A 20000-nucleotide genomic window follows, 5' to 3' on the forward strand; every position below is an offset into this window, starting at 1 on the left:
CACCAGGAGATCCTCATCAAGTACAGTGGCAACGCGGTCAGCCATCCTGGCACCAGCATGTACGCCCGCGGCCACGGCGTCCTCGCTTCTGCCGAGGCGCTGTCCCCTCTGAGGATGGCCGGCGGGGACATGGGCGGCTCCGTCCCGCTGTACGAGTCGGTGCAGTGCCTCCCCCTGGCGTCCCTCCTCCTGGCCCTTAACGTCTCCCACGTGCAGTTCGTGTCGCTGGACGTCGAGGGCGCCGAGCCGGCCATCCTCGACGCCTTCCCGTGGCTGGACATCGCGGTCGACGTCTGGCTGGTGGAGCACGTTGTGAACACCACGAACAGACACACGAACGGTGAAAGCGCGGGGTCGGGAATCAACGACCCTGCCGTAGACGATGGTTCAAAGGCCGAGGCGAAACGAAACGGGAAAACAGACCAAGATGATGAATTTGTTGAATTCTTCAACTCTCGCGGTTACAGTCTCTTCCCTATGGATACCCACAGCCTCTTAGATAATTACCTATTTATAAGAAAAGACTCTGATATCTATCGCAAACTTAAGTCTAATAATTATTTTGGTGGAACTTAATTACCAGAGATACAAAAAATATCAAATATACAAAAAAAAGTTTCATGTTTACCTTTCAGATATCGCTATTTTGTGTTTAAATTGAGCTCAAGATCCAGTCGTTTGTCACAACAGCCCAAAGTACTTATTATTATTATAAATATATTTTTACTTCACCTCCATAAACGCAAGCCAGTCTGCCAAGCGGAGAAATTGGTACTAGAAATATACACAAATGACACTTATTAGACAGAATATCATTCATCGTAACACCATGGATAAGTGCTTTGATTTGACTGGTGTGGGACTGCAATAAGTATTACATGTAGCAAAGCTCGATTGCTTGGGGATGGGAATTGCATCGGACTCCGGGCGTGTAGGATTAGGAAATTGCTGAGAAAGACCTAAGAACAACCTATTCGGAACCTTGCTCAGGAGGTGGAAGGGTATTCCTTAGAGTAAATTATATTTGTTCTGTCTGCTAAGCCCTGAGAAAATTTGTGCCAAACCCTCCCATAGCTGACTGCAGTACGATCTCTTAAGTTGAAGGGGAATAAAGCCCTGGTTTCATTAGCTAACTAGGGTCCTTGAGCCACCTCTAGCTCCTTAGTGTCCCAATTTGGATATATTACACTTACAGGCCCTAAAATAAGGTGTGCTTTGAGGTCATACCAGCATAATAATGATTAACAGATTTCCAATACGAGTGTACTACAGATGCTATTAATAGCAAAAGCAATATGGTTAGGGGGAAGAACATTCTGAGTCTGGCTTGCCAAGTTCCTCCGAAAATTTGCCTAGACCCTGTCAAAGTTCCAGTCAGATAAGAGGAGTGGTACCTTGGCTTATGATAGCGAGTAATTGTAACATGTTCATTAAACTGCTAAAGTCTGAAAACAGACTTGTGGTTTATATGCTATATTGACTGCCATCAAGCGGTCTTGTACCATTCCCCTTTGCTAGTTAAAGGATGTGGCCATCCCTCTCTGGAAGGCAAGAGGTGATCACTGCAGAATCACGGTGCTCACCATACTGTCCTTAGGTGGAGAGGCCTGTGGAATGACATCATCAGCTGTGGCTCAGGTTGCCTGAATAAACTCATCATGAATCTCGACAAAAGGGAGCCGCCTCCGAGATGAAAGCGGTAAAGCATCCTGCTGCGTTTTCTTCCACATTAGCAGAGCCAAAGATGACTTATCAATGGGAAAATACAACAATGTAGAAAATATTTTAACTTTATTCAATATTTTCATTAAAATGTACAAAAACACACTAAGCAACAGAAACCACAATACAACATATAAACTAGAAAATAGTGATCGGGCTGAAAGACTGGGATTACTTCTTGTGAAACCGGTTAGGAAACTTTTATAAAAAACATTGAAAAATAATAGAAAAAATACATATAAAAATATATATAATAATAATAAACAAGAATCATAATGATACTAACAATAATAATAAAGTTAATAATAACAATGCAAATCATCCCCATCTTGCATCCTCAACTCAAGATATAAGATACCATAAAAATATCTAATTGAAAAATTTAAGTCCAAAAGAAAATGAACTTCAGTCATCACATCACATCATCTTTTTATCCATTAATTTCTCTCACTCTTGTCACGGTGCACTGATGCATTTTTAAAGTCAAAATATTATCTAAACATGCATGAATCATGTATATATATCTATGCACACTTGCAAATCACTTATTGGAAGCAAGCCTCGCTACCAGCTGCTGGGCAAGCCGTAGGTACGTGAGGTCAACCTGGGCAGTGCAGCTGGTCCCTGAGGCTGTCGAACTGCTGCTTGGAAGAGGTGACGCAGCTGGACGCCTCCCTAGCCATCGGGTGAAGAAGGAATTCTGTGGCAATACAAGAGAACAAAGAGGATGAGGGGAGGTGAGTGAGAAGATACGGGAGGAGGTGGAAAAGGAGGAACAGGATGAGGAGTGGAGTAGGGGGAGGAGATACAGGAGGAGGAGGAGGAGGTAGAAGGAGGGGGAGGAGATACAGAAGGTGGGGAGGAAGAGGAGGAGGAGGAGGAGGAGGAGGAGGAGGAGGAGGAGGAGGAGGAGGAGGAGGAGGAGGAGGAGGAGGAGGAGGAGGAGGAGGAGGAGGAGGAGAAGAAGAAGAAGAAGAAGAAGGAGAAGGTAGAAGGAGGGGGAGGAGAGACAGGAGAAGGTGGGAAGGAAGAGGAGGAGGAGGAGGAGGAGGAGGAGAAAAAGAAGGTAGAAGGAGGGGGAGGAGAGACAGGAGAAGGTGGGGAGGAAGAGGAGGAGGAGGAGAAGGAGAAGGTAGAAGGAGGGGGAGGAGAGACAGGAGAAGGTGGGGAGAAAGAGGAGGAGGAAGAGATAGAAGAACAGGTTGAAGATGAGGACACTATGCCTTAGTTCCTTACTCATTAGCCTGATTATGGGTACACTAAGTAATGGGCTGAATAAGAACTGTTGATAAACCTATATCACTTCTTTAAATTGCACCGTCCTCTTATGGTAAATGAAATCACTGAAGAGATCTGCAAATAAGGACTATGAATGTATTCAAGTGCTAGAACCTCTACAAAGCATAATAAAAGTACAAAAGAAAAATAGGATAGGTGAAAATACGTCAATGGGAGAATAATGATGAGAAAAAAAATAAGCCAAGCGACAGACAGAAAGAAAAGAGAGGAAGATATAAAGGGATATAAGATGCATAAGTGATAAAACAGAATAATAATAATAAAGCTAATGAAAAAAAATTAAAGAAAAGAAAAATGGTGTGACGGCAGAGGAAGAAGACAAAGACGACTCTGTAATCTTTTGCATGCAAGGAACAGTGACTTACCATCTCATCAGCAAGGCCATGGCGCACACGCAGGCTATCCCTCGGGGGTGTTTCCGGCCGCATGAGGGCCAGTGTGGCTTGGGTGAGTAGCAGCAGAAGTGCCTTTTCTGCAGATGCTGCTAAGACTTGTATGCACAGCCCAACCTCTGGCGCTCCCCCACGGCATGGTGACAGTCCTCGGCTCTCCTGAAGGAATGGATTGGCGATTTAGGTTGGTGTATGAGAACTGAGAAGCTAAGAAGATACAGGGAGGAAGATGGGGTGAAGAAAATGGAAGAAAAGAATGGTGGAAATGAGAAATGGAGTGAGTGTGTGAGTGAGTGAGTGAGTGGAGTGAGTGAGTGAGTAGGTGTGGGGAAGGAAGGTAAGAGAGGGGAAGGGAGAGAGGACAAGGACTGATAATTAAGGAAACACAAAAAAAAAGCCAAGACGAAAGTGAAAAACAAAAGAAAGAGAGAGAAAAAAACATGATACACACAGTACTTACCTTTGATGCATGGCTGTCATAGAGATCCAGTACAGAGGTGAGAGATGCCAAGCTGGGCTGAGCATTCGGGTCAAGGGCAGTTACAGGGCGGAATGAAGGGTGGAAGAATAATGTCCATGCACCCACGTCAATGCCAGGTCCACAGAGCAAATCGGTCAGATCAGGTCCTAGAGCAATGAGGGCACTCAAGCACGCACACACAACCTGTAAAAGACATCAGCAGAATGTGCTAATAGTTCCATGGAAGCATAGGACAAGTTGAATTTCAGTAAGTACAAAAAAAAGAAAGAAAAAATATATATAAATGGAAGGAATATGAGAATTTGTCAGTTTTTACAATTATGAGCAGGTTTTTTAAAAATTTACTGATATATCAATATTCTGTCAGTTAGTAGACATGACTGATTATTCAAAATTACCTGCCGCACCAAGGGCTAAGGTCATTATCGCCATAAGAAACATGATCCGTCGCACCTTAAAGGAGAATAAGTGATTCCCCACTACTCCTTTCCTCCTAATAAGGGAAGAGAAGCCTCCTCCTTATCTCCCATCACATCCATCTTTCTCACTCCCTCTCCTTCTCTCTTTTCACCTCCTACACCCTCTCACTTTCCCCCCCATCATTGCCCTCCAGCTAGGTCACCCTATTACCTACCTGCAGCATGCCATTGAGGACATCAGTCGTGGCGGCTGTTATCTGCGGTGCAATGGCAGGTGCCTCCGTGCTCCCTCCGCTACTGCTGCTGCTTCTTCCTCCACTCAGCTCCATCTCAACAACCTGCCGGTGTCCCAAGTCACATCTTTTGTGTTCAATGTTTCATGTGAACAGCATTTCATCATTTCCTTATACTTCATGTTACTATTATCATTGATACAAATATTGATGTCATTAGAAATAGTGCATATCCTATCAACAATTATCCCATCCCATTACTGATACAACATGCTTGATGACCACACCCCAGCAGACCTGGTCCCAGTCTCTCTCACCCTGGGTGTATGGAGCAGTTGTGTCGTGATGTGAATGCAACGCGTAGTGGCAGCAGTGAGCTGCGAGTAGGAGGCTGGATGGGTGACAATCCACATTGAGGCATAGGGGGCCAGTACTGACACAAGGGCGGCGCTAGCGAGGGCAAGGGCAGGCTGTCGGTGGGGTGCACCAAGGGCCCCACACAGAGCCCCTAGGTGGACTGCTGCTACATTCACGCCACCCTCCACACCACCAACGCCCTCACGACGCACGCCCCACACCACACCCCACACCACCTCGCTCAATAGGCCGGTCTGGTTGGTAAATATATGAACATACATTAACAAAATATAATTCAACCATCTTAAAAATATACATAAGTGTCTTTATCTCGATCTAATCTAGAGAGCATCTATCTCTATCACAACTACATTCTCATGTGTCCATTCAATCCTTCCATAATACTGCTCTTTTGCCTCAGCTGTTTAAACTGAACCCATATTACTGGTCATCACATTTCCCTGAAATGCTAAGTAACCTTAAAAAAAAAAAAAAAAATACACACACACACACACACACACACACACACACACACACACACACACACACACACACACACACACACACACACACACACACACACACACACACACACACACACACACACACACACACACACACACACACACACACACACACACACACACACTCACACACTCAAACACACACACACACACACACCACACACACACACACACACACACACACACACACACACACACACACACACACACACACACACACACACACACACACACACACACACACACACACACACACACAAACACACACACACACACACACACACACACACACACACACACACACACACACACACACAAAATGAGAGGTAACTGCCTGATAGGTAACTGAGGAAGGAGCTGCTTGAAAAATATCTGAGAGAATAACTACTTGGTAAAACATTTGAAAGAGCATCTGAGAATCAAAAATTGCTGTGAGGATAATAACAACACTATCTACAATATAACTCCTTGACAAAATATAAACAAGCAAATTCATAAAACAGTATTAGAAAAAAAGAAGAATAAAAAACAAACTAAAACCAAATACAAATCCTTCATACCTTAGATGGGGGAATCGTGAGCGTAAGTGTGGACGAGAGTGTCTGTGTGGAAAGGTCATCGGACAGCTCGGCGACCCTGGACAGTGTTGACAGCAGCCGAAGCAGCTCCCCCACTACTTCTTCTTCACCGCACTGGGAAGGGAAATGGATAATTAAGCAGAGTGAATAATTCAGAGAGCAGAGTGGATAAACAAGAAATATAAATGTTAAGAAAGATATAAAAATATAGTAAGCAACAGATGGTTAGCTCCTCTTACCAATTCCTTTTCATTATTAGTAATAATATTCATTAGGATTAAATTTTACATAATATACCATACTTTAATAATAAATAATACATTCATTGTGTGAGTGAGTGAGTCTGTGTGTGCAACATTGCTTTGAGGCATAAGATAAAGACTGAAAATCAAAGGATGATTTATATTGGAATAATTCAGGTGAATGTAGCAATGATAATACTCTCTGTAATCCTTTGCATGAACTAAAGGATAATAACACGAACACATACATACATACACGTACATCAAAACACAAAAAATTACGCAAGATTTGTTTATACATTCATATGATCAAATAAATAGTTCTTGCATGGTGGTCCTTGATTAAGTCTGGCCAACTTACTTTCTTAATATATGTTGGGTAGAAAGGTACAGGTTGTGCTGTACAACAAAGATGAGATCAAACAGAAAAAAGTAAAAAAGAAAAGAAAAAGGCTGAAAAATTATTTGATGGAAATAAAAGAAAATAAAAGGAAATATCATGAACGAAAGAATGAAATATAGAAATCCAAAACAGGACAAACACAGTATAGACTCGTACCTGCATGTAGGTCTCAACGGCATGCAGCAGTGCTGGAACAACGGGCGTGTGGGCCAGGAAGGGTCGCGCACCATCGGGGGCACAGCGCAACAGGCACTGGTGGAGGAGCGCTGCAGCCAGGCTCAAAGTAGCAGCTGTTGTGCAGGAAGACGCTGAGGAGGAGGAGGAGGAGGAAGAGGAGCCCGCCAGCCGCCCATGTTGTTGCACCAGCCACGTCACAGGGCCCAGAAGTGCGAGTGCTTGGCCTGGAGAAGGATGAAAAAGTGAGAATGATTACTGAAAATTCTGCTTATTTTGGACAGTTTTTTTAATCTATCTATCTGTATCTTTTTCGCATCTTTTTAAATATGATGTTATCCATGTCCAGTAAGTTTATAATTACAGTAGGAGGGAACAGTTCAGAAATACATATGAAGAGAAAAATCATACTGTGACAATGTGAATGCTAAATTCAGACACTCGTAAATTTGGTTTACAGAACATGCGATACCTTCAGCTAGCCCAGCATTCCTTTGAACACCTTTGGCATTTCATTGTGTCTTCAATTAGAAGTAATTTCAGATTTTTCTTTCTTTTTTGAGGCAAAAGCTAAAATATGATCATACTGCAATTCAATACAATGAGACAGATATTTGGTATGAAAAATAGATCGCAATGTAATCCTTTACACTTGAACATGGCATAGAACTAAAGTACACTTGCACACTTAGCATCCTCATCATGAAGTCCCCTTACATTTACAATATGGTTATATACAATAACTAAATCCTTGCATAAACACAGAATAAGAGAAACAGATACATAGATAATTTTGATGTCATTCGAGACAATAAATCATAAATGTCATGTTCTGTTTTTATGTTTTTTGGCACTTATCTTGTGAAGAGTACCTAGTGCCCTTTTAGGAAATGTGCCATTTTCAGTGGATTGGCATGTCTATTTATCTTTTTTGTGCCTAACAAGCACAAGTTTGACCCCTTAACATAAAAAATTCACAAGTTATGCCAGAAGATGCTCTTTATATGGACTAGTTCTGGATGTTGTATGTTGCTATACTAATAATATTAAAAGTGACAAAACATTTTCTTTTTCCCTTATAAACTTATCATGTTGGTGCTAATAGTACCCCCCACCCTCCATGTCAGTACCACCCCTACCTTGGGACTGTGCCGATGGTTCCGTGAGCTTGACCATCCTGAGGGCTGCCCCAAGGATGAGCATCTGGGAGTGTGTAGGTGTCGTCATTACTGCCTCCTGCACCTTGACCAACAGTCTGCCCACGCCCTTGAAGCAGTCCTCTTTTTCAATGAGGTTTCTGTAAGGGGAAGTATATTGTGAGGAAGGTTTGGAAGATCAAAAAAATCAATCTAAAAATAAAAATAAAATCTAAAAACAACTGTACATTTCTAGATCTACTGCACTTAAATAATGGCATACACATAAACAATAAGATTTCACAACTGTAGTGCACTTAAGTCAAATCTCATATCAATACATATATACATACATACATACATACATACATGAAACAAAATAAACATCTACATAATGATAACCATTCAAAAAATTAACCAACAAACACACCAATATACAGCAACTTAACATACGTAAAACACAAACAAAGGATGAAAACAATGAACTCGCTGTTGTAAAAAGGCAAGCACATGAGTGAACTACTCACTGATGCATGGAGGGTATGTATTACATGCCACGCTCACTGTGATTTTGTTCATTAATTTTGTTTACGCACGCGATGGCTCCAGAAGTGATTAGTTACCATGGGTGTCAAATTCTTGGCCAATGTGGTCTTACTTGTTTACTCTTTTCTTGATGTTTGGGATTTTTGCTTATATTTTTTCATTAGTAGTTGTAACGTTAATATCATGATAATCATATTGTCAATAATTATCGTAACAACAATGAATTAAATTAATAATAATACAAATTAATAATAGTAGTAATAATATTAATAATAGCAGTAATGTAAACAATAATCATAATAACAACTAATAAGAGCAATAACTATAATCATCATTATCATTATAATATTGCAAAATATAACAATAGTATTAGCATAAAAATACAACAAAAATTTACAGAATGGGGTAATTAAGTGAGGTCAGGTACACCTCTTAATTACCCACTTGGTGACTGAGCCATCTACATGTAAATAAAATTCACAAAAAAATGCAGTAGACAGTAGACATCTGTAAGATCTCAATCTCCATAATAATGCATAGGGTGCTGGTAAGCATTGATCCATTCATCAATGATCAGACAATCACATGTCTAAACTTCAGTAAGATACTTTTCCTACTGATATATATAATTTTATCCCACTCTTTCAACTCACTCTCTCACTCTCCCATCACTACTCTCTCATCACTGTCACATGTAATATTCACTCACTCTTGTGCTTGCTTCCACAATATTGGACTAGGCTTTGGTTAAACTTGCAGCTTATTAGAACCAGGTATAACTTATAAAGTATATCTTTCAGCATATTTATACTAGGTACAACTTACAACTTACAGTTTCCTGTATCCAAGTCCATTTTACAATTTTACAATTCACCAGAGCCAAGCATAGCTTACAACTAGTGCCCATTACTGCTTGTAATTCAAATAAACCAAGTAAATCTTACAGCTTAATAATGCCATTTCTAAAATATACTTACTGAAACTATGTACAACTCATGACTTGTTACACTTACTTAAAACTAATGTCAATTTTCTGCACTTACTTCCCACAATGTTTGACTAGAGCCAGGTACAATTCGGCCAGGAGGAGAGCCAGCTTTTCATCCATGGACTCTTTCTCCAGCTGATTCAATAGGGTGTGCAGAATGTCACTCGCTATGCTTACCTGCAAGAAAGAGTATCATAAAATGGGAAGAAAGCAATAAACATGAGATTATTAGGTATATCTGCCTTGGATTTCCACACAAATCTTTATTCTAGGATATAAATCAGGGTAACCAGACTGTAAAGTCCCCAATGATCTCCCTACCATGATAACAATCAATAATAATTAATAACCAACATGAACTTGAAGCAATAATGTTATTCATGAGTAACTGACACTTACTTTCTGCTTGTCGGCCAGCCAGGACTTGGCCCTAGCTACCATCACTACCACCAGGTCTCGCCAAGCAGGTAACAATAACTCGGTAACGTCATTGCTGAGCGGACCAGAGTCCTCTAGGCTGTTTACTATGTGCTGTTCAAGAGGAGTAAAGTTGTTGACAATGAGTTTAGACAAAATAGAGCTATCAATGCTATTGCTTTTACCAACTACAAGTTATTCAGTAAGAAAAGGAGGTGGAAATGTGGGCATTCTATTTATCATGTTTGCTAGTTAGAGTTGCCAGTAGCACAGCAGATGGGGCAAAATTCCCAGGCCAATTTTTTTTCCTGCCTTTTTTTCAAATATTCGTATAGAAACTCTATTAGAAAATTGCAGTTGTTGAAGTATACACAAATGGAAAATAGGAACATCAAAACAACATCAATATCCTAACTATGGCAGAAGATGAAGAAATGGATCAAATTGCATGGAAGTTTAAAAACAAGATGGGTGGACAAAGATGAGAATAAAAAGAAGGAAGAATAAAGACAGAGACAACCTTACCTCTGACCAATGGCAAATGGTTCCCTTGACTGGGTCACAGAGTTTATCCATGGCTGACTTGAGACAAGCACTGGGTTTGGCATCAGATGAGAAGACTTGCCGAGCAAGCACCCGCAACGTGTGGCCGACGATGGCATTATTCACTTCATCTGGAGGAAACGAAAGGTGGTAGTTTTTAGGATATATATAAAATATGGGTTACAAAATGTTCATCTTTCTCTCACTAGGGTGGAGGCAGAGGAAGAGGAAAAAGAAGAGGAGGAGGAGGAAGAGAAGCAGAAAGAAAAAAAAGAAAGAGAGAGAGAGAAAAATGAAGTGTACACAAAGGCATATATAAGTTTGTGCTTCAAACTCCAGGCATGGCCATAATGAAAAAAAAAAAAAACATCCATAAAGAGCTTTCTGCATACTTGTCTTCTCCTTTGTGAGGGGCTGAACCAGTGCCTGCCAGAAGTCTGATTTATCTTGCAGGTAAGTTGTTGCAGTGGTGTATTTCTCACTCCAGAGAGCATCTACGAGTTCCACAACTGCCAAGCCTAACTCTCTTCCCGATGATGTAGAGGTCTAGTAAAATCAGAAAAAAAATCCAAATTCCATAAACAAATGTATACAACAAACTTTTTAAAACAAATATGGCATCAATGTCTAAAAGGCTTCAAAATATGAAGTATGATTTAAAGTCTTGCATAAAAAACAGTGTACACAACACAGCTGACAAAAAGCCTACAGCAAGCTACTACAATGTATAAATATATCTCCTTTGCTTACGGAAGGATTGAAGAGTGATGTAAGAGGATCTAAGAGTTTCTCGGGAGGTGTAAGGAAGGCATTGGTTAGCCCCTGCTGCCGTGTGGTAGATGCTGTTAGGAGACGCAGGAGAGCAACTTTCACACGCACGTCTTCCGTTGCAGAGTCTAATCTGCGCAGAAGAGCATCTCGAATCCCTTCAGCTTCTCCACCCAGACAAGCAACTAATGGCACATTGAGTTTCTGGAATAGATCAGAGTAGACAAAAATTATGAGGATGGTTCCACATGAAAATTATTTACAATTAACTGCACATTTGGAGATGGGGATGAAAGGTATGGCTTTACTGTGTTACTGCCTCACTGCATGCTAAACAGAAATATTGATGACTCCATACCCTTTCAAACATTTTTGACATCACTCAATATGACCAAACTACATACTTCCATAACAGCAACTTTGTCCCACTCCTAAGCCACCTTACCTGAGCAAACCTGGTGAGCGTTCGCAGAGCAAGGTAAGAGAGACGTGGATTAAGCCTTTGATGTGCATACAAAGCAACAGTCAAAGCCAAATGGGGGGAGGTGCTACCATGCAGGCGTCCTCCGCTCAGAGGTGTATTGGGGGTTGGAGCTGCACGGAGAAGCTGATTTAGTCCGTCCATGCTGGTGTCTTCACCTACAAGCCTGGAAAGTATACATTAAAGCAACTTTATTTATAATACTATTGATAATAGTAATAATATAATAATACTGGCTTTCCCTGATTAACTTAATTTTCAAGACAAATCATTTCACACTATTTCAACTCTGTCCATTTAACATCATAATAATTTATGTATGTCTATTAATATTTCACTTGAAATCATGATATATCCACTTTCCAAACACTAAGCTTATTTTAAAAGAACTAAAAGGAGAACTAAAAGATTTACCTGTGCAGGATGGAAAGAGCCATTTGGGCTGTTCGTGTCAGTCTATGCGCATGGGTGGATATGGGCGAGTGCATTGGGTGGTTAATGGCTGTCTCCAGGTTAGCCCCACCAACTACCACTGACAGCAGAGTCTGCCCAGCACTGCTACTATCCACCAATTGTTTGACCACCAAGTCACGAACACTGGTATCTGTGTGTAGGGTCAATGGTGTTTTCAAGTTGTATCACCTTCAATGCTGTGCCCCTTCTAACCCAATAATTATTCTTCCTCATAGGCCTTCCTTTCTGTTATCCCAACAGACAAGCAAATCCAAAAAAGGACACACTAGCAATAACAGACCTTAAAAGAAGGAGGCCTTTATTGCATCCCAAGGTCAAACTTACCTATGTCTGAAGCCTCTAGGGTGTGGTGAAGAAGGGCCAGGCAGTGATTGAGGACAGTGTCTCTCTCTTCTTGGGAACTGTAGCACCATCTTAGCAAGGCTCCTGTCACCTCCCTTGCTACAAACACCACACCCCCATTTACACTCCCACTGCTGAAGCCATCCTGAAGGAAACAAAGCAGCAAAGTACAGAAATGGTTCCATCAGTTACAATAATCTTTCAGATTGTGCATAAAACCTTACTTGATATTTGTGAATAGATTTAAAAAGAAATTCTGCAATGGCCAAAAGCAAAAAATATATACATTATCAAATGAAGTAAACCTTTTTGACATCAATTCAACAACAAACCGAGACTTGGGAAATATCACAGAATCAAAACATGGTGAAATAAAACGACTAACTGATCCTGTATGCATTAGTAAAACAAATACAAGAACATCCTATTACCTTAACACCACAGATCAATAAGCGTGTGTAGGAGTTTAGGATGGGGTATTTCCCAGTCGCTGCCTCTTCACCGCAGACTAGGGCTCTGAGGGCACCAGCACGGTACCCAAGGAAGGGGTCTACTTTCCCTTTCTTTGCTCCTGTGAATGTGATGTTGTATGGTTAAAATACAATTTTTCTTTTTATGTGTTTTTCTATTACAGTTTATGACAAATGGAAAAGCTTTAAGCTCAGCTATTATAATCAAAATTATCATAGTGCAAACTAGAAACAATTTATCTATGGCAGAGCATCAATATTTTAACAGATACAAAGCAGACAACCCACCATATTTGTGTGGGGCAGCAAGGAAGGGCAGGAGAGGGCAGCTCTCAAGTTCATTCCACACCAACTTAGGGTCCTGTGTTGAAACCTCCGTCAGAAACTCCATGAGCGTTGCTACCAGCTGTCCTGGTGGCCGACTGACTTGGGATATTCTGCAAAAGATGACATTAGTGACAATCATAACAGAACATGAGATAATAATAACAATACGAGAAATTAAGAATTCATTAGATCAGACAGGACAACAATACAAATCATACCTGCGTAACAGCACTATTGTCTGCTGGATGAAGTGGACGAACGCAGGCAGATGATCAGGGAGTGTGGTCAAGAGGGAAGCCAGAAGGCGTAGCGTAGCTGATACTGTCTCCATGAGCTTCTGGTCAGGAATGCTTGCCCCTCCACTTACCTGGCAGAAGAATTTCTCTCACATTAAAGGAAAAGTGTTTTGTTGAGCAGTTTTTTGTTATTCTGCTTGCCTGTTTGCTTATGCCATCCCAAGCAGACATTAAGAAACAGCTGCATCACAAAAATAATAATAAATATATAAAAATACCAATAATATAATAATAATTATTACACACTCTCACCTCTTCATCAAGAAGTTTCATGACCCCCAAAAGAGCTTGCCATGCATTTGTGGGTGTCTGCCAGGTTACAACAGGTGGGTTTGTGGAGATCAGGGTGCCACGTGTGTCTGCTGCAATGGTCAATGATGGAAGGACCTGCAGGGGAGCTGTGGTTACACAGTCGTTGCCCCTGATCTGAATGCTCCTGAGGTCACTTTGTGTCAGCACCCAGGATAGGTTTGGCAGCTCTGTCAGGAGTTCTATTACCTGAAAAATAGAAGAAAAAGCTGATGTATTTACTTTGAGGATGAGAGAGCATCTTACTTATCTCATTTCTTTGGAATTATTTATTTTCTAGGATATATTTTCTCTGCCCTTCCCCCAACACACATATATATATCAGATGTTTGTACATGTACCTCTCAATATGGAAAATATGATCATTACTAAAAAGGAGTGCCAAAACTTCAGCAGGAAGCCATACCTTCTGGCAGCTCTCTGTATTAGCAACAGCTAGAGCACTCATGAGGGACAGCAAGGGCTGAACATCGTAGGGGAACACCTCTATTGCCTGCGGCAGTAACAGTCCAGCTCCACCACCTTCAAAAAATAAACAAAGAAATATAGTAATACTTCAGCATATGTATATGTTATGCATATGAGTACATTTTGCATGTGTGTATATGTTATGCATATGAGTACATTTTGCATGTGTGTATATGTTATGCATGTGTATATGTATATATACATACTTATGTGCATGTATATGTGTATGTGTATGTGCATGTGTGTGCATGTGTGTACACTACAACCTCAACCCACTCATGTCAGTAAAGTTCAGCACTAGGTCAGGCATGTAAGCTGCCATCAATAATGATAATGATAATGATGATGATGACAATAATGATGTTCACAATGATGATAATGATGATGATGATGATGATGATGATGACGACAACGATGACGATGACGACTACAACGATAATATTAATACTAACGAAAATAATTAAAACAATATACATTGATGGAAATGCTGACAAGAACACCTCTATTCACTTCTAACTAGTAAGAGCATGCAAATAATAAGGACAATCTCACCTTCCTCAGCCCAAAATAGCTGTGCTGGAGGGTCTTGAGCAAGGCACCTCTTGGCCAGCGTATTAAGGACAGAAAGACATCCCATTCGCTCTAGGTCCAGGCATCCCGCCGCGGCACACATGAGGGAGTACACGACCGAGGATGCGAGTCGCACTAGCAGTTCATCTCCCTGGTGGAAAGCATTTGTATACAAAAAATGTACCTTATCTACAAGAGGAAATTCTCGCCAAGAATTTTTTGTATTGATATTTGCATTATAATAAATATCACACATACACATACATAAACTTATTGAGTATCTACACATACTGTACACACATTGATAGAAATAAACAAGTAGATAAATGAAGAGATATATTACCTAAATTAAACAGCTGCATGCATATACATACACACGAAACAGTCTTCCCAGTCATTAAGCATCTTAATGACAACCCTATGCTTTTCCACAAACCTGTATTGATGTATTATTGAGTGCTGTCTGCAGGTAGGCAAAGACGTTGCCATGAACAGCTCTTTGTGCTAGCTTGTTGTACATCCTTGGGTTGCCTTTCGCTCCCCCATCTGATGCCCTGAGCTGCAGAACAGCCCAAGCCAGCAAGGGGGCCAGGTGGGGCGTACGGGCTCCCAAGCCAGCCATGGTGGGGTCTAGCTTCTTGACCCAAGCACTGTCGCAGAGTTTATTGTCGCTGAAATGGAAGAGGAGTGTGAATACCTCAGGCAATTTCCAAAATACCAAGTGCACTTTTTGCTTGGCATTTGTCTATCTGTCATAAGAGCTTCAATGGATAATGACTGCCAACTAATGTGTGCTTACAAAGGTCCAACATAGTTATAAAGTAGGTCAGCCATAAAAGGTATGCATCTCATACCATCTATTCTAATTGCTCTTTAGTACAAGCCAAACCTGATGGGTGAGTCAGCATTGATGATGAGGGTCAGGAGCAGCACGTGGGCACCGTCGAGAGCTTCGACCAGTGGGGCATGGCTTTCCCTGATGCCCTCCTGAATCTCTGGCCGTCCTCCAAGACCGCCTCCCTGTGAGGGCCATAACGCAGGTGAATTATATGTGATGATGTGACTAGTGACAATAACTTTCTCTTCGTTGGTAAAATATGTAACTAGCAAAAAACAAAAAAATATATATGCATCATCTTTAACACAGTTACTCATAAAATAATCTGTGATATGGACTAGTATAAAATACAATAAGTAATTTTACAGACAAATCCTTAAATCATTTCTAAATCCAAGATCACATGGAAAATTATCCAATAAACCTCTAAAATTCCACCCGAACACCCAAAAGATTACCTGTGCCAGGTAGATAAACATCTTTCAGCCCAACAATAGAGTTCAACCCACCTGTGCCAACTGAACCAGCTTGAGAAAGGTTTCAGGAGTTGGTGACTGTGATGTACTCCCATAGTATACGAGCAGTGTGGCCAGCACCTCACGCAGCTCGGCTAAGTGGTGGGCCAACCAGGTTGTGGGGCCATGTGGAGGGAGATGCGGACCATGGGACTGGGGTGTGGGCGGGACCATCTTAGTGCATAACATTACCTGTTTGACAAGGCTCTCCCCAAGGGTACCATCCTTGTCCAGGACATCTTGCATGAAATCATGGAACAGACTCTGTGAAGACAAATGTTGGATGTTGGATTGGACTGTGTACACTACATAAGCTAGATCTGCACATACATGTGATTACAAAATAACAAATACAGAAGGAAATCCCCTAGCAGGCTACCGAATGTCAAAAGATTCTTTCCTCATTACTTCTCAATATTGTAATTTTTGTAGAAAAAAAAAATAATAATAAAAAAATAGAAAGAAAATAACACTAGGACCATTGACATTCAATTCAGAATGTAGGTCCAAATACTTTTTGCACTGCATATTTTTTTGCGTGTGTGTTTACACAAGCAATGAGTTTTTAGTTCAGACATTCTGATAGATTATAATAAAAGAAAATTAAACAAGAATATTCCATACAGCCTCATGCATTTCATAAAAATCTCACAGTATGATATAACACATCCATATATTTATACATCTTTTAAATGAAAAAAAAGTCTTAAATGTTCATAAATAATCATCTTCCCCTACTACATCCCTGAAAATCATTCACTCCACTGATGGGATGAATGATTTTTCGTGAAAGCCCTCTTACCTGGTATGGGTGCTGCGGGTTAGCTGTATTAGCCACTACATGTCTTAGACAGCGGATGAGGTGGAGTCGGTCAGCTAAGTAGAAGTTCCAAAGCTGGCCCAGAAAGGTCTCCTCGTCACGCTGGCTGGCTAACACCTCGGAGAGCGAGGCATCAGCCCCTCGGTACTCATTCAGAAGGAACAGCTGGAATATCTGCCAGCTGTGTGTTGCTGAGAGTTTCTGTGTAATGTTTAGGAATTAGATTAACTGCATAGAAATTGCTCCAATTGTTTTATAATCCTATATTTACCAACAAAATAGTAATACCTTCAATCTAGACTAGAGAAAATCACACCCTGACCACACTAACCAAGAGTGCCGACAGCTTCTTGACAAATGCCTTCTCTGCCTTTGACACTGGTGCGGTCTTCTCCCATTTCTCGTAGTGATCACCACTGGGGTCAGCATAAGCTGAGAGGCCAAGACGGAGGTGCTCCACTGCCAGCTGGAGCTCAGCACCCACCACCTCATCTGAAGGGAGAACATATGTGCCACATATGACGCCCCACAGCGCCTTTCCACTGAAAATGCAAGATAAAAATAAAAAGTACATTAGTGGTACGCCAAATGTTATTAATGTAAACCCCTATACAACAAAAATTTATACACTGCAGATGGTGTCTCTGCAGTGAGTTTGTTTTACATAAAAAATGATGTTATCAAGATCATTAATGTTGCAAATTTTGATTTTTGAAAGAAAAAAAGAAAGAAAGAAAAGAAAAGAAAGAAAAGAAAAGAAAAGAAAAGAAAAGAAAAGAAAAGAAAAGAAAAGAAAAGAAAAGAAAAGAAAAGAAAAGAAAAGAAAAGAAAAGAAAAGAAAAGAAAAGAAAAGAAAAGAAAAGAAAAGAAAAGAAAAGAAAAGAAAAGAAAAGAAAAGAAAAGAAAAGAAAAGAAAAGAAAACAAAAGAAAAGCAAAGAAAACAAAAGAAAAAAAAGAAAAGAAAAAAAGAAAAAAAAAAAAGAAAAGAAAAGAAAAAAAAAGAAAAGAAAAGAAAGAAAAAAAAAAAAAAAATTGAGGGTGCTTGGGGTGGAAGCCGGTAATTCTGGTATTTGACCTGCAGATGGTGTTTCTGCAGAGCGCGTGTTTAATATAATATATAATGTTGTCAAGATCAGAGTTGTTCTTATGTTGGGATTTTAATGTTTCTAATTTTGATTTTGGCAAGTGGGAAAAAAAAAAAAAAAAAAAAAAAAAATCTGAGGGTGCTTTGGGGTGGAAGAGAGTGGAAGAGAGTGGAGGGCAGTAATTAGCATGACCAAACAGTCTTATACAACCCTTACTTATGGTTAACCTCTTGATATGGGATAGCATACCTCCAGTCTGACATCCCATATTAGCTCAGAATTGGTGCAGTATGAAATATGAAAGAAAATAGCTTGGTTTATTGATAGTATGATGAAAAAAATATATATGGAGGCTTAAAGATATGAAAATGAATTGTAGAATTTGAGCTTTGTAATCATTGTTGACATGTCATAGCCTATCCCAGTATGCTGCCTACATCTATTACATTACACTTTTTTTTTTCTCTTTTTTCCTTTTTTTTGGGGGGGGAGGGGTTCAACTAGCTTCTATAACATTCATATGTGTATTTTTCATTCCATGTTTCATTTCAATTTAACTTTGTTTATGCCTGCTAAAGCTATATGCAAAAATGTAATAAATGAAGAGTATCAGGGTTGTCATGTACCAAACAATACAGATTGTTATGATAAACACTAATAAAACCAAGACTGTAAATTGGCCATTACTACTTTCCTTGCCCAACAAATAAAAAATAAGAAACTTCCTATTACATAAGATGTATTCCCTCTCAAAAAACGGCACTATTGAGAGCATGAGATGTTGGAGAAAGAGTCTGCCCAAAAGATAATGCTTTACTGCAACTTTTTGTTGTCTAAAAGAATATCATATTCAATTTGCCCTAACTTAGTGTCAATATCATAAAGATAAACCACACAAAACAGCGGAAAGTTTCTCTAACTTGTGTGCATCCGATCAGCATGTAAACATAAAAACCTGTATGTGAATGTTTTTCATAATGTTTACCTGTCTGTTTTCACAGCTCTTTTTTTAAATCATTTCCCTAAAATTTCTTTGCAATTCTCTGTTATTACATATTAATTATGTGCTAAGAAATATGGTATATAGCTCTATATTTTTTGTGAATCTCCCTCCCATCATTTTCTTGCTCTAAGGTTTCTGTATATTTAGTAATGTATAAGTGATAGCTGGATGAAAATACTGCTATACCTATATACTTAGAAGGCCTTTCAATGATCAGCACAGCCTCTTCACTCTAGCAAAGGCCAACAAATCCAGACTGGAAACCACCTTATATTTGCATCTTGTTATTTTCAAAAGTTGTGACTTGTGCAGTTAAAGCGAGCAATTCATTGTTACACAACTGTTGTTTTGCATGTTTTGCATTATGTGACAGTTGTGATGGATGTTATGTTATTTTTGCATAATTTCTATGCTATTAAAATGGGATGTTATTGATTGCACAACCTAGTATGATTCAGTTCATTGTCATAAAGTGATCCATGCTTGGGCCAATCCACACTGCGCAGTAAGCAGCCACTTCGACAACATTGTGCGGCTAACAAATAAGAAAGAGAAAACTGCGCATGCTGCAAAGCTTTCAGTCTGGCAAATAATCCCTAAATAATTTCTGGCTAGCTTTTACAGACCTCCTTGGATTTTTACCATTTGTTACCATATCTTCCCAGAACCAGGATATTATGTGAACCCAAAAACCCAACCTAACATTTCCTACTTTCAACATCTTCCCTAGACAAGGGAGAAAGCCCCCCTTTATCCCCTACTCATTAGCGGTTCATGCC

General features: G+C 40.1%; 2 protein-coding genes across 2 annotated transcripts in view; one reads left to right on the forward strand and one right to left on the reverse strand.

The window, feature by feature from the left end:
- Positions 1-1543, forward strand: part of LOC138867142 (uncharacterized) — an 8168-nt gene extending 6625 nt beyond the window's left edge. Inside the window, exon 5 of the mRNA XM_070141614.1 lies at positions 1-1543. This exon is cut by the window's left edge and continues 204 nt beyond it. Coding sequence (XP_069997715.1) covers positions 1-576 — 576 coding nt within the window. The 3' untranslated portion in view covers positions 577-1543.
- A 234-nt stretch (positions 1544-1777) lies between these two features.
- Nup188 (nuclear pore complex protein Nup188) overlaps positions 1778-20000 on the reverse strand; it is an 18898-nt gene continuing 675 nt past the window's right edge. Inside the window, exons 2-28 of the mRNA XM_027351730.2 lie at positions 17464-17674; positions 17115-17333; positions 16307-16576; positions 15849-15979; positions 15396-15630; positions 14942-15110; positions 14328-14443; positions 13865-14110; positions 13535-13683; positions 13278-13426; positions 12951-13090; positions 12502-12664; positions 12118-12307; positions 11668-11869; positions 11205-11426; positions 10847-11000; positions 10437-10585; positions 9894-10025; positions 9550-9671; positions 7964-8121; positions 6807-7051; positions 5988-6119; positions 4864-5157; positions 4529-4651; positions 3874-4077; positions 3387-3572; positions 1778-2422 (exon numbers count right to left, since the gene is read on the reverse strand). Of these exons, the coding sequence (XP_027207531.2) occupies positions 2264-2422; positions 3387-3572; positions 3874-4077; positions 4529-4651; positions 4864-5157; positions 5988-6119; positions 6807-7051; positions 7964-8121; positions 9550-9671; positions 9894-10025; positions 10437-10585; positions 10847-11000; positions 11205-11426; positions 11668-11869; positions 12118-12307; positions 12502-12664; positions 12951-13090; positions 13278-13426; positions 13535-13683; positions 13865-14110; positions 14328-14443; positions 14942-15110; positions 15396-15630; positions 15849-15979; positions 16307-16576; positions 17115-17333; positions 17464-17674 (4870 nt within the window). The 3' untranslated portion in view covers positions 1778-2263. The remainder of the gene's footprint in view (positions 2423-3386; positions 3573-3873; positions 4078-4528; positions 4652-4863; positions 5158-5987; positions 6120-6806; positions 7052-7963; positions 8122-9549; positions 9672-9893; positions 10026-10436; positions 10586-10846; positions 11001-11204; positions 11427-11667; positions 11870-12117; positions 12308-12501; positions 12665-12950; positions 13091-13277; positions 13427-13534; positions 13684-13864; positions 14111-14327; positions 14444-14941; positions 15111-15395; positions 15631-15848; positions 15980-16306; positions 16577-17114; positions 17334-17463; positions 17675-20000) is intronic.

The sequence above is a fragment of the Penaeus vannamei genome, chromosome 28, assembly GCF_042767895.1.
Source record: "Penaeus vannamei isolate JL-2024 chromosome 28, ASM4276789v1, whole genome shotgun sequence".
Classification (NCBI taxonomy): Eukaryota; Metazoa; Arthropoda; class Malacostraca; order Decapoda; family Penaeidae; genus Penaeus; species Penaeus vannamei.